This window comes from Colossoma macropomum, unplaced genomic scaffold (genome assembly GCF_904425465.1).
Source record: "Colossoma macropomum unplaced genomic scaffold, Colossoma_macropomum, whole genome shotgun sequence".
In the NCBI taxonomy this organism is placed as follows: domain Eukaryota; kingdom Metazoa; phylum Chordata; class Actinopteri; order Characiformes; family Serrasalmidae; genus Colossoma; species Colossoma macropomum.
Window position 1 is genome coordinate 169,113 of NW_023494784.1, and position 13,570 is coordinate 182,682.

The window sequence follows — 13,570 nt, forward strand, 5'->3', positions numbered from 1 at the left end:
ATAACTACTGATTCAGAGCTCATGTAGAGATTATAAACATGTACACATGTCAGGAATTCATTTCAGCGGAAACTGATTTGCAGAGTGGAGACAACTGTTCATTCTGTGTTTTGGCCTGTTTAGATGTCTTTGAGTTTATTAGCTAGGAGAATGAGACTGACCTGCTGGGTTCCTGGTCCACTTTGGTGCACCAGTGCTCTAATGAACTGCACAAACAGAACAGTCACACCAGAGTTTGTTTTAATAGAACCAAACCTGCCAAGTGTGAACAGATCCTCAGATACTGTAGCAACATGGAGGATAAAACACTGTTTTCTTGGTTTTGCTGGCTATTTTGGACAAAAGAAAGGTTATTACAGACTTACCTTAGTGCAGCGTTTGTTCACCTGACTGAGATAATAATCAGTTGATGAGCTGGATCAGATACGATAAGGCTGAGATTAGTGTACGCTGTACAGCTTGGGATTAATAAACTCTGCTATAAATTATAAACAGACTGAATAGAATCACAGGACTGAGCAGTTAACTTGAATTTAAAGGAATGATGAACACAAAGCAACTTTAAACAAAGATTAAAACAAATCAGATCCATGATGAGTCAAAGCAGGCAATGACAATCACAAACAATAGTCCAACTATTATAAAACATCAATATAAAGCATCTAATGCCCTCTAGTGGTCACATTGTGGACACTACAGTCTTGTAAACCCTTAAAGAGATGATATCCTGAATCTTCATGAATCTGTACCATCTGTGTTCAAGATTCAGTTATCAATATCACATTTTGTGACCATTGTTTTTCACCTATTTAAAGGTAATTTCCTCATTGTTTTCAGCTTCTGCTTCATATGACATCATGCTACCACTGAGATAATGTGTTTAAATTATTTTGAGTTGATGACCGCATCCCTCTCTTTCATTCGCCTTTAGACATTGTTTTTCAGTGATGGTGTGATGCCTTTCACATTCCAGCAATGTTTGGTGGAGTCAAGACTGGGATTTTATGACAACATAATAGAATGGGTTGTTTCAAAAAATCCAGTTCTCATCATAAGGTCTATAAGATATAAGAAAGACTGTGGTGTAGTTGATGTGCTAAACTGAACCTATACTTGCACTGATCTAATGATACAACAAATTGATCCCTGTGATTAAAAACAAGTAATATTGTAAGAATACTACATGATTCTGTAATTAATTTAGGACTTAAATTAAACAGGACACAACTACAGGACAGACAAAATGAATTGCACAACTTCAAAGAAAGGTATGGTGGTGGATCATTTTATCTACATATATAACAATTCAGATATTAACATAAAACCTTCTGACAAAAATGTATTTTTGTGTTTTTCACTTTTCCCAAGAATGGGGAAAGTAGTGGACCTGACATTAGGAAGTAGTGGGGTTTTGTCTGAAGACCTCACTAACCCCTGCAGAGAATCTGAACTGAAACATATGTATGAGAAATTAAGCAAGAATCAATGGGCGAAACTTCTGCGGCAGCTAAAGACAGGAGGACCTGAAATGACCAAAGAAAAAATAAAAGAGAACAGGAAGAAGGCAGAGGACGTGATCCAGGTGAGAATATGCAAATACACTCTTTTGTAACTGCTGTTGTAGGACTGGACAAACATTACAGAGCTTCAACCTAATGAGACCACGACTCAGTTTATATCACAATACCTACATTTAGAGTCAGTTATTCACTCAGCCTAAGGAGAAACTGTAGAACAGACTGAGTTTATATCACAATACCTACATTTAGAGTCAGTTATTCATTCAGCCTAAGGAGAAACTGTAGAACAGACTGAGTTTATATCACAATACCTACATTTAGAGTCAGATATTCATTCAGCCTAATGAGAAACTGTAGAACAGACTGAGTTTATATCACAATACCTACATTTAGAGTCAGATATTCATTCAGCCTAATGAGAAACTGTAAAACAGACTCAGTTTATATCACAATACCTACATTTAGAGTCAGATATTCATTCAGCCTAATGAGAAACTGTAAAACAGACTCAGTTTATATCACAATACCTACATTTAGAGTCGGTTATTCATTCAGCCTAATGAGAAACTGTAGAACAGACTGAGTTTATATCACAATACCTACATTTAGAGTCGGTTATTCATTCAGCCTAATGAGAAACTGTAGAACAGACTGAGTTTATATCACAATAGGTTAAAATCAGGTTAAATATTAAATCTTCTTCTTTAAGGCTGTTCTGAGAAAATCACAGCATGACATTCAGAACATCACGGGCACAATGTTGCGCCTCACACCGAGCAGCCAAGATCCTTCCAATAACTCTAAGGTACAACATTGTGATATTTAATAACTAAAAAATAATTAATAGTCTTACTGAAATAAATTATATATAATATATACATTTTAAAATATTGTCTTGTTTCTTTTTAATGCAACACAGTACTTTGATTTGGCCATCCAAAATCTTCAGTTGGCGATCTATGAGGAAAAGAAGGAACTCTACAACAGGGACAAGGTACCTTCACATACATTATACACACATTATACACCTTATACACACACAGTATACATGCATGGATTTGAAAGGTCTGTGTAGGTTTTTTACTGATTTTTTTTTTTTTTACATTTCAGACACTCAGATCAAGATAATTCAGAACAGACCATTTTACTTTTAAGGGAATATTTTAAATGTTTTTTTTTTTTTATTTAAACATTGTTGTTGGAATATTTATAGTCTACAGTGCATCTATATTTTCTTTATTAAAATCCTGTAGCGTCTTTAGTGTTAATATTATTTTCCTTTTAGCCTTTTTATAAGAAGTTTTCAGTTTGGTGAACTATTCATTTCTTAATGTTTTTATTACTGCACAGTCTTTACTGTGTTTCACTATACCTTCAGTATAATTAGATTTTTTTTTATTATTTTTAATCCTTCACCTGATCTGTACTTTTCATAGTCCTGTAAACTCTTTTGTTTATATGATTTATGATTATAGTCAATTTGAGGCTGAATATATTCACTTTATTTAGGCCAATCCAACAATCAGTCACCACAGCACACAGACATGAAAAAACAAATCCATAAACATCGCAAAACAGAACAACAGTTAGGCAGCTAGTCAGGGTGGAGTCAGAGTGGAGATGGAGTGGAGTCAGAGAGGAGTCATCGTAGAGTCTTGGTGGAGTACATGGTGGAGTCGGAGCAGAGTCAGGGTGGAGTCATAGTGGAGTTACAGTGAAGACAGGGTGGAGTCAGACTGGAATCAGAATAGAGTCAAGGTCGAGTCAGAGATGGAGTCAGAGCAGAATTATAGTGGAGTCAAGCTGGAGTCATGGTGCTGTCTGAATGGAGTCATGGTTTAGTCAGAGAAAAGTCAGGACAGAGTCAGTGTGGAGCCAGAATAGAGTCATGGTAGAGTCAGGGAGGGTTCAGTATGGAGTCAGGGCAGAGTCAGGGCGGAGTCAGTGAGGAGTAAGGCAGAGGGGAGTTGAGGCAGTGTATAACTAACATTAAATACCCAATAATGAACATGAATCTGAAACTATAAAATATTGCAATCACAGACATGAACTTTCAGCTATGTATTTTTGTTGTATCATTACAACTATAAATATTTTCAAAAACGTTGAGAGACCATTTGAACAGTTGCAGGACGTTCCTGAGGCTTTGTACTCGATGATTCATGATTGCTACAAGACTGGCTGTTTGATGGCTTTACACAATCCACCTCTCCTGCTGGACTGGGACAGCTGTGTTCAAGGACCGTTCCCTCCGATAAAGACCGTAAAGACATCTATGTTCAAAAATTACAAACTACAAAATAGACGTATTAACAGGACCTGAATTTCATCACATCATTTATACAGTACTGTTATGTTTAATATTGTACTGTTTGTTCCTTTTATGTGTAACTGATCATGTGTAAATATGTTATAGGTGTTATATAATCTGTAAGTCTGCAGTGATTAGTCTTTTTGTACTTTTCCTATTTTTAAGCGTTACTGTAGGTATGTTTGTATATGCTCACCAAGCACTTCATTAGGAACACCTGTGCACCCACTCATTCATGCAATTATTTCATCACCCAATTGTGTAGCTGCAGTGTAGTGTATAGAATAATGCAGACTCAGGGAGCAGCTTCAGGAAGTGTTCACGTCAACCATTAGCATGACTTTGGTATGATTGTTGGTCCCGAAAGGACTACATCTATAACTGCTGATCTCCAGGGATTTTCACAGCATCTCTATAGTTACTCAGAGTGGAGAAATAAAGAAAAAGCATCCAGTGATACATACGATACAATACATTTTATTGTCAGATTTCTCTGAAAATTTTCTTGCATCATTGCAGCTCCATGGCTGAATAAGGGGTAGGGGAGGGAAAGATGACAAACAATCAGACAAACAGAAAAATTACAAACCACAAACCACAACAATACACTTTACGCCATTACCTGATTCCTGATACCTTATACGCTCTACAACCCAATATCTGTGAGTTACTACCTGTAAACAGTTCACTTATTTCATCAGGTATCACAATTAACTGAGGGATGAAGGGATTCCTAAACTTTGGTACTCTAAAATGTCTATTTGAAGGCAAAATATATTCACCATGCAGCACATGAAATGGATTAGACAAAATACCACAAGTTACTCTTTCCATACTTTTCCTCCAGGTCATTATAAAACCTTCATCCAGAGGCTGACCTACAACCTTGGCACAGATTTGTATCAGTCTAAACAAACCTGTCTTTAATTTCATAGAGAGACAACTATTCCATGATGCCGCACAGTATTGCATCACACTCTGGATCACTGTAATATAAAACAAGAATAAAATCTGACAATTAACCCCAAACAATCTTAACTTATGGAGAAAATAAATAAATTGCTGTACCTTAATGCAGACATGATCAATATAATCCATGATAGTGTTGCATCTATATGTACACCCTATAGATATAGTACACCACTATATGTTCTCAGAGGAGGTGGATATGAATCAGGGGAGAGACCAAAAACAACATCCTCTGTCCTGTTTGTATTAATAATACGATCATTCTGATTGCACCAATCTACTAGCCCATCAACACCCTGCTGAAATAGATCAATATCATCATTATCCATGAACAAAGCTAACAATACAGAATCATCTGAATATTTCAAAATAAAATGATTTGGTTCCTGGAGAACTTACACATCCTTGTGGTGTTCCAACATTAGTTACAACAGGCAGTGATGGTGCTTTATTTGTATTTGTTTGTATTTATGTTTTATAACCCAAATAATTTTTGAAGTGGGTAAATGTTTTTTTTTTTCTCTCATTATCTAAAGCAGTTGTAATTTTGATGTAAAATAAATATAATGCAAAGGTTATTTCCTGCTTTTCTACAAGCTTATTGCTCTCATCACTTTGAACTTTTAATTAAAATAACACAGTAATACTTTTTTTTTTAATATTTAGGGGAAGTTTTGTCCTGTTATAGAGAGAGATGAGGAAACAGATACTCTTCGAAAGGTGACATTTTCTGTTTTCCTATTCAGATGCTTCTGAATCTTAGATCCCAGATATTAATATTTTGTGTGATTTTTAATCTGTTTTTTCTTTTAGAGTTCTGCTGCTCAGGCTGGAGCTCAGATTCCTCATGGAAACAGAGAAATAGTACGTACATTAAGTTCAAGTTCAAGGATTAAGTTCAAATCTTTACTGAATAACTCTGTAAACAACAATATACAAATGACAAAATACAACTTTCCTGAATATTTGCCATTATAAGCATTAAATGTGCGTGTACAGCTTTTATGACATCATTAGCCTGGTGCTAATATATCCATCCATCCATCCATCATCTAAACCGCTTATCCTTCTGGGTCACGGTGGGGTGCTGGAGCCTATCCCAGCTGTCATTGGGCGGAAGGCAGGATACACCCTGGACGGGTCGCCAGTCCATTGCAGGGCGGTGCTAATATAATACTCCAAATTCCATTAAGGCACTACCAGAAATTTGCATTAATGTGTCCAACTCTCAGTGTATCAGAATTAAACAGTTCAAGTGTATGTTAATAAATGGAGTGTTAATATATGGAGTGTGATGAGCTTAAAAAAACAATAATAATAAAACAGATAATTAAAAGGAAGTGCAGAGTACATAAAAGCAGAATACAAACTTAAAAAAAAAAATTAAACACAAAGTGCTTAAGCGTTATTAAAATTAGAAAATGCAGTAAAAATGCGAAAGTGCAAGTTTTAGAGCTCGTTACAGGCACAAAAACAGAGAAATATTTTAACCTGGATTTTAAAATTGCTACATTTGGAGCTCATATAAGATTTGATTTGATAAGAGTTGTTTTTTTTTTAATTTTAGAACTAATGTTCCTACTAGTTTAATGTGATTGTTTTGATTTGTTAATCTGATTTATCTTGAAGTTTTGTATTTATCTTATTTACCATTTAATTTTTTTTAATCTTATTTATTTTTGTTGGTGTACATTTACTATTACTATTTTTTTGTCTTTTCAGTCAGTCGTTTGTTTTCTTTATAAATGGAACCAGATCATAGAATCATCTATATAATAAAGTCCACATCAGCTGATACAGTAGCAGAACAACCCTTAAGATGAAGTTAGATATTCCTTCTGAGAGGAAATGAAGAGTCAGAGTGGACGAGGGTTACTGTTAAAATGAAAAGGATAGAAACTTTTAAAATTATTATTATTATTATTATTATTATTGTTATTATTATTTATTTATTTATTTATTTATTTTTAAATGACATGACTACATCCTGCTTTCTTCCAGAACTTAAAATTCAGTTTTTATTGTTTAGGTGAAGCGTGAAATTTAAAGAGGTGTGATTCCACTCATTACCTGTGCTCCCCAGGACCGCAGGTGCACGGTTTACAAGGCCAGAGTTGCAGTGCCAATAATTCTGGAGTTGACTTTATAACACTCAGTTTGAGTATAATACTCAGGGTAACTCAGCTTGGTAATAAACTATTTTGTTTTGAAAGTTAGGTAAATCTTTAAACTCTTCATTGTAACGATTGAGAAACTAATACCCAGCAATTATTAAATACCTTAAAGAAATACTGATGTTGGATGATACATTTTGACTCACGATCAGTGTTTCAGTTCGTCCTAAAGGAGTTGGACAGGATTGAGGTCAGGGTTCAGTGCAGGCCCATCAAGTTCTCCCATAACCAGCTCAAACCTTTTCCATATGGAGCTCACTCCCCAAAATTCTGTAAAACTTCATTGTATGCTGTAAATTTAAAATTTCCAATATACTAAAGGACTAAACCATGAAAAACAGCCCTTTACAGCGTTCTCCTGCATTCACCCATCCGAGATTCATCCGTCAGACTGACAGATGGTGAAACATGACAGCAAGACAGAAATTAGATGAACTGACTGGTTGAGCTGGTGTTCTCTAACAGTTCCATGCAGGGTGGTGTGATTTATACACCTGTTAGCAATGAGCTAGGATTATTATTTATTAATATGAGATGACTGTGTCCTGTTTTCTTCCAGATGTTTATTGTCAGTTTTTATGTTTAGGTGAAACCTGAACTTGTTAAAGAGAAAGAAGAGGATACAGGTGTTCTTCAAAAGGTGACATTTCCAGCTTTCCTGTTTGGAATATTTGAATTATGAAACATGATTATAGAAACATGTAAAAGCAATACACATAATTTACAAAAAAATCAGTTCTGGTTTACCCAAAGCCAGCTGGAAAGGTGGCAAGGCCATTCAAAGATTTAAAAACCAGCACAAGCAATTTGTATTGAACGTGATACTGAACTGGGAGCTAATGAAGCTGTTTCAGAGTTGGACTGATGTGCTCCCAGGATTTAGTGTGGGTTAAAACCCTAGCAGCTGAATTTTGCACATACTGCAGCCTATTCAGAACACCAGCAGTGAGTCCATATAGCACAGCATCACAGGAGTCAATTCTAGATGTTACAAAAGCATGGATAACAGTCTCAGCAGCAGAAAAAAGAGAAAAGGGCAAATCCTAGCAGTGCTTTTCAGATGGAAAAAGGCTGCCTTACAAGTGTCCTTGATATGGGGCTCAAAAGACAGAGTGGAGTCAAAAATCACTCCCATTAATTAATATGGCCTCTGACTTATTACTATTCAGACTCAGGAAGTTCTCAGTCATTCATGTCCTAACATCAGCTAAACAATTAATCAGCACTGAGGGTGGTAAACTGTGAGATGGTTTAGTGTATATATATAGATCTGCACATCGTCCACAAAACAATGAAACTGCAATCCATTTCGCCTGATGATGTCACCAAGGGGGAGCATGTACAATATAAAGAGCAAAGGGCCAAGAACTGACCCCTGAGGGACACCACATGACAGGGAGCACGAGTCAGATCTGTTACCTCCAATAGAGACAAACTGCTGCCTGTCTGCTAGATATGACTGAAATCAGGCAAGTGCAGTACCAGATATGTCAATCAAATTTTGAAGCCAATATAGTAGTAGGCTATGGCATACTGTATCAAAAGTGGCAGTAAGGTCTAATAGAACAAGCAAATTCAACAAACCCTTATCAGCTGCTATTAAGAGATCATTCACCACCCTAACAAGCGCAGTTTCAATGCTGTGATTCTTTCTAAAACCAGACTGGAGAACTTCAAACAGGTCAATGGATTCGATATGGGACATAGGACTTGCCTTATTGGCAATACTTCACAAAGCACTAAACTAAAGCCTGGACTTTTATACAAACTAATTACTAGTAATGGAAAACAGGTGTGTAGACTCAGAAGGTGAGGTAGAGCACTGAAATGAATGTCAGTTGGTTGCTGGTGATGATAGAGGAGTTATGATCTCTCACTGAATCATGGGAACTGGAGTTTTCCAGACAGTCCATTGACCCAAGTGAGCCAGCAGTTGAAAGGGAACCAATGGAGGAGACCCCCTCAGCAGGAGGCTTGACAGCACACTCTTTAACTTAAAAACTTTAAACATTTACTGATGTAATGAAGATCTTTAATCACATGTATATGTATGTGTATATATGAATCACATATAAAATTACATACATAATACAGTCAGCTCCAAAATTATTGGCATGCTTCATGAAAAAAATATCAACAATACATTGAATCAATCACACAGAATGACTGACAATCCAGATTTAAACAAATGAGTAAGCTGCATATGTTTATATGTTTAACTGGAACTGAAAAAAGGTTTCTTTACTAAGACAATAAAAACATATAAAGAAAAATTGGCATCTACATTTTTTTAATATTAATATTGGAATATTACCCCATCAGGTGAGAATAACAGCACTGAGCTGCTTTCTGTAATGCTTAACATGGTTGGAGAGCACTTGTCGAGGGATCTTGGATCACTCCTCTATGCAGAACAACTACAGTTCTTGATATTCTTGAGTGGATGGCCCTTTTCAGAAAACACTATATCTAGGTTTATATCTAGAACCTGGATGATATGTTTTTGTTACTATCTTTGTGTAAAATACTAAATCTACACCAACCTTAACCTCGGCAGGGACCTGAACCTCACAAAGAGAGAGAAGAGGATGTAAATGAAGCTCCAAGGGTGACATCACTTCCTGTAAGTAAATATATAAACCTGTAAGTTGCTTAATTGTAATGCAGTGGAACATTGTCTGACTTTCAAACTGTTTTGAATTTAAGGTTCCTGCTGCTGAAACACAAACGCCAACTTATCAGAGACAGAGGAGAGTCCCGGTATGCGCACACACACACACACACACACACACACACACACACACACACACTTTGTGATGCTGGTACAATGTTTCCTACAGTGTATGTATCCATAATTAATGTAATCTAGGTGTGCAATGGCTCACAAAACACAGTTTGGATCCTATCAGAGTTTTTGAGTCATGGATTAGATCATTTTCATGGATTTGCAGTTCCCATACCAGGTGGTGCTGACACCTGTTAAAATGCTCTCTACAGTACATGTGTAAAATGTTCTGAGGATGTGGGGGTTCATGCCAAACCTCCTCAGCCACCTGAAGTAGAACAGGTGCTGTAGTGCTTTCTTCACCCCCTGTGTGGGTGTTCAGTCCACGTCAGATCCTTTATGAGAATTTTTCCATGCATTACTGCATCCACTAAGAGGAGGTTTCTAGCTGCTGTTGAATATTTATACAGATTTTCTTTTCTAAAGTCTTGTTGCTCAGCAGCAGCCATTATAGCTAAAAATCCTGCTTTTTAGGTGGACACTATCTACAAATGAGTCAAATCTTTGCACAGCAATTTCAAAGACTTTTTGTTTGTTCTGTTTATTTTTCTTTAGGCAAAGCCTGACTTTTACAATGAGAAAGAAGAGGATATCAACAATCCTCCAGTGGTGATTTAATTTCTTCATTTATAATGCTTACAGTCTTTTTTCACATTTGCATTGTTCTAATATCATTCCTTGTATCAAATATCAAAACAATTTAATGATTTGTTCATAGCTATTAATAGTAAGTTAATAGTTTTTAAAGGAAGATATTATAAAGTCAGACTTGAAAGACAGTCATGTGAAGAAGTAAGCACATCCCATGAAATGTGTTCCTTTTTTGACATGTGCACTCTTAAAAAGATTCAAAGGTTTATAACTTTTCAAATTTATGAACTAACACAGATTAGTAAATTGGGTGATAAGTGGATTGCAGTGATGTCACAGTCATGTGTTAACTCAGAAGGTTCTGGGAACCAAAAGGGCCAGAGGGAGTCAGGAAAGTGTTCATGCCCAGCAAGCTCAGCTTTCCACTGAGATGCTGAGGGATCCCTACCTTGTCATCTGCTCTAAAGGCTGAGTCATGGACCTTCAGCAGCATGCACACCTCAGCAGTCATCCACAGCTTCTGATTGTTGTGTGTGGTGCTGGTCTTGGAGACGGTAACATCATCAATGCACTTGCAGATATAGCCCATCACTGATGCTGTATACTCCTCCAAGGGATGAGCACTGATCTTAGATCTGCATGATTAAAGTCACCAGCGACAAACAGTCCATCTGGATGCATGTTCTGCAGTTCACTGATGGCTCCATACAGCTCGCAGAGTGCCTGACAGCAGCTGAATGCTGGCATCGGGAATGCTGTCGCTAAGCCATGGTTCAGTAAAAACCAAAACATAGCAGTCTCTGACCTCTCGCTAGGTAGTCCGCTGGAGTTTGATGTAGTCCAGTTTATTGTCCAGTGAGCAGACATTGGAGAGTAGGTATGGAACCCAGCCCTCCCTCCCTGCTTTTGCCTCCTCTCACAGCACTTTTGGCGGGCCCTCCCCAGCCCCCTGTCAGGCAACGTTGAGGACACTCAGCTGCAAACAGGCCCTTGTGAGCTGGTAAACAGAAGCCATGGTGGTTTCCATGTACTTGCGACAAAAAACAACTTGCAACTTAAACTAATAACACAAAAAAACACCATTTGTCAGACCGGGAGAGGCTGCTGCATGGCTACTGCGCTGCCTTCTTCAATGTTTCTTGAGTGTTATTCTCAAGAAGGTGTTTCAAAACAGAATTAACCTATTTAAATGTGAGAATAAAGGTCAGAAGAGTACATGAAGATGTCATCTATGTCTGCAATTAGAAACTTGCCTATGATGTCTCTTAGCATGTCATTTATGAAGGCTTGAAAAATGGACAGAACACCTGAGAGGCCAAGCGTATAATTTTCTCTATTTGCATGGATCAACTGATTCATGACTGCAAAATTCGAAGAATCAAGTTGGCAGTGGTGGTAAATCTTCTCCACTTGTTGAAGATCTTCCAGACAGTGGAATGATTCATTTATAATGTTGTGGTTATCTTCTTAAACCTCATTCCAGACTCATAGGCATCTAAAACGTTCTTTCTAAAGGTCTCAAGAGCTCTTTTGATCTAGGCATGGTGATACCACACACTCCAATAACAAAGAGCAAACCAGACTAGATATGAGGTTTAAAAAAGACAGTTTCCTCCAAGACATTCTGTAGCAGTGTTCTAATCATTAGCACTTGATCGAGTTTTTTTTCCATTTGACACATTTTAAGTAGTGATATCTGTAGGAATGTACTTAATTTTTCCACATATTGCATTACTACTTATTTCAGTAATATAAAGGATGACAAAATGTTATTTCCAAGTGCTTCTTGTTAGATCATATCACTTTTATCTATCAACACTGTTTAAATAAATGCTTGATATCCATTTCTCCAAATATGCTGAAAAAATCACGTTTATTGTCACATCACATTTACACAGGTGGAAAGTGGGTGAAAATCTTAGATCCATAGCCCCTTATAGAATTTAAATACAACAAAATATGCAAATATCTAAGATGAAAAAGAAATATATATTCACTGACTCTGAATATACACATATACAATATACAATAGTATTGCACTATTCCAATGTACAGTTGTACAGTAATATGTTATGAAATAAAACTATGAAATCTACTGTTGTACACATTCCGTATGTGCAGTGAGTCTGAGGTAGATAATAAATGAGATGCAGGAACACAGAGGATAGGATATTGGTATAGAAATCTTCCAGATTATATAAGATATGGATAGATGTACAAGATGTCAGTCTATATGTGCAAGTACAGATTTGCTAGATTGAAGGTGCAGAGTATCAGAGTGAGTCTTATGAGATGTGGATGAGGTGTAGATTGTCCATGGAAATGATGACTTAGAGGTGCAGTGACGGGCCCATAGGCCAATACACCAGCACTACTGGCTGTTCAGCAGTCTGATGGCCCGGGGGAAGAAAATGTCTCGGAACCGGCTGGTTCTGGAAATTTTGCTTCTCTACCTCCTCCTGCTCGGCAGCTGTGAGAACAGACAGTGGCCTGGGTGGGTGGAGTCCTTTAGAATCCTCCTGGTCTTCCTCAGGCAGCGGCTGATGTATAAATCCAGGAGGTTTGGGAGCTGGACCCCGGTGATGTGCTGGGCTGTCCGCACCACCCTCTGCAGAGCTTTCCGCTCAATGGCAGTGCAGTTTCCATACCAGGAGGTTATGGAACCTGTTAGAATGCTCTCCACGGTACATGTGTAGAATGTTCTGAGGATGTGGGGGTTCATGTCAAACCTCTTCAGCTGCCTGAGGTGGAAGAGGCACTGTTGTGTCTTTTTACCACCGGTGTGGTGTGTTCGTTCCATGTCAGTTCCTCTGTGATGTGAACACGGAGGAACTTGAAGCTGCTGACCCTCTCTACAGTGGCTCCGTTGACGGTGATGGGGGTATGCACTCTCTCCTGCTTCCTGAAGTCCACTATGAGCTCCTTGGTCATGTCAACAGTGAGAGAGAGTTTGTTCTCCTGGCACCAGAGTGTACTTTCTGTAGGCCTCCTTGTTGTCATTGGAGATCAGTCCAACAATTGTGGTGTCATCTGCAAATTTGATGATGACATTGGAGCTGTGTCTCGCTGAGCAGTCGTGGGTGTACAGGGAGTACAAGAGAGGGCTGAGCACACAGCCCTGAGGAGCTCTGGTGTTAAGGGTCAGCGAGGAGGAGGTGATGTTGCGCATCTTTACCACCTGGCGTCGGCCTGTCAGGAAGTTCAGGATCCAGCTGCACAG

The 13,570-nt window shown here is 37.8% G+C and overlaps 1 protein-coding gene across 1 annotated transcript in view; it reads left to right on the plus strand.

The window, feature by feature from the left end:
* LOC118810985 overlaps positions 1–13,570 on the plus strand; it is a 28,889-nt gene that overhangs the window by 5,495 nt on the left and 9,824 nt on the right. The window contains exons 4-14 of the mRNA XM_036575171.1: positions 1,221–1,268; positions 1,369–1,582; positions 2,230–2,325; positions 2,440–2,514; positions 3,646–3,783; positions 5,467–5,520; positions 5,614–5,664; positions 7,561–7,614; positions 9,532–9,597; positions 9,681–9,734; positions 10,315–10,368. Coding sequence (XP_036431064.1) covers positions 1,221–1,268; positions 1,369–1,582; positions 2,230–2,325; positions 2,440–2,514; positions 3,646–3,783; positions 5,467–5,520; positions 5,614–5,664; positions 7,561–7,614; positions 9,532–9,597; positions 9,681–9,734; positions 10,315–10,368 — 904 coding nt within the window. The remainder of the gene's footprint in view (positions 1–1,220; positions 1,269–1,368; positions 1,583–2,229; positions 2,326–2,439; positions 2,515–3,645; positions 3,784–5,466; positions 5,521–5,613; positions 5,665–7,560; positions 7,615–9,531; positions 9,598–9,680; positions 9,735–10,314; positions 10,369–13,570) is intronic.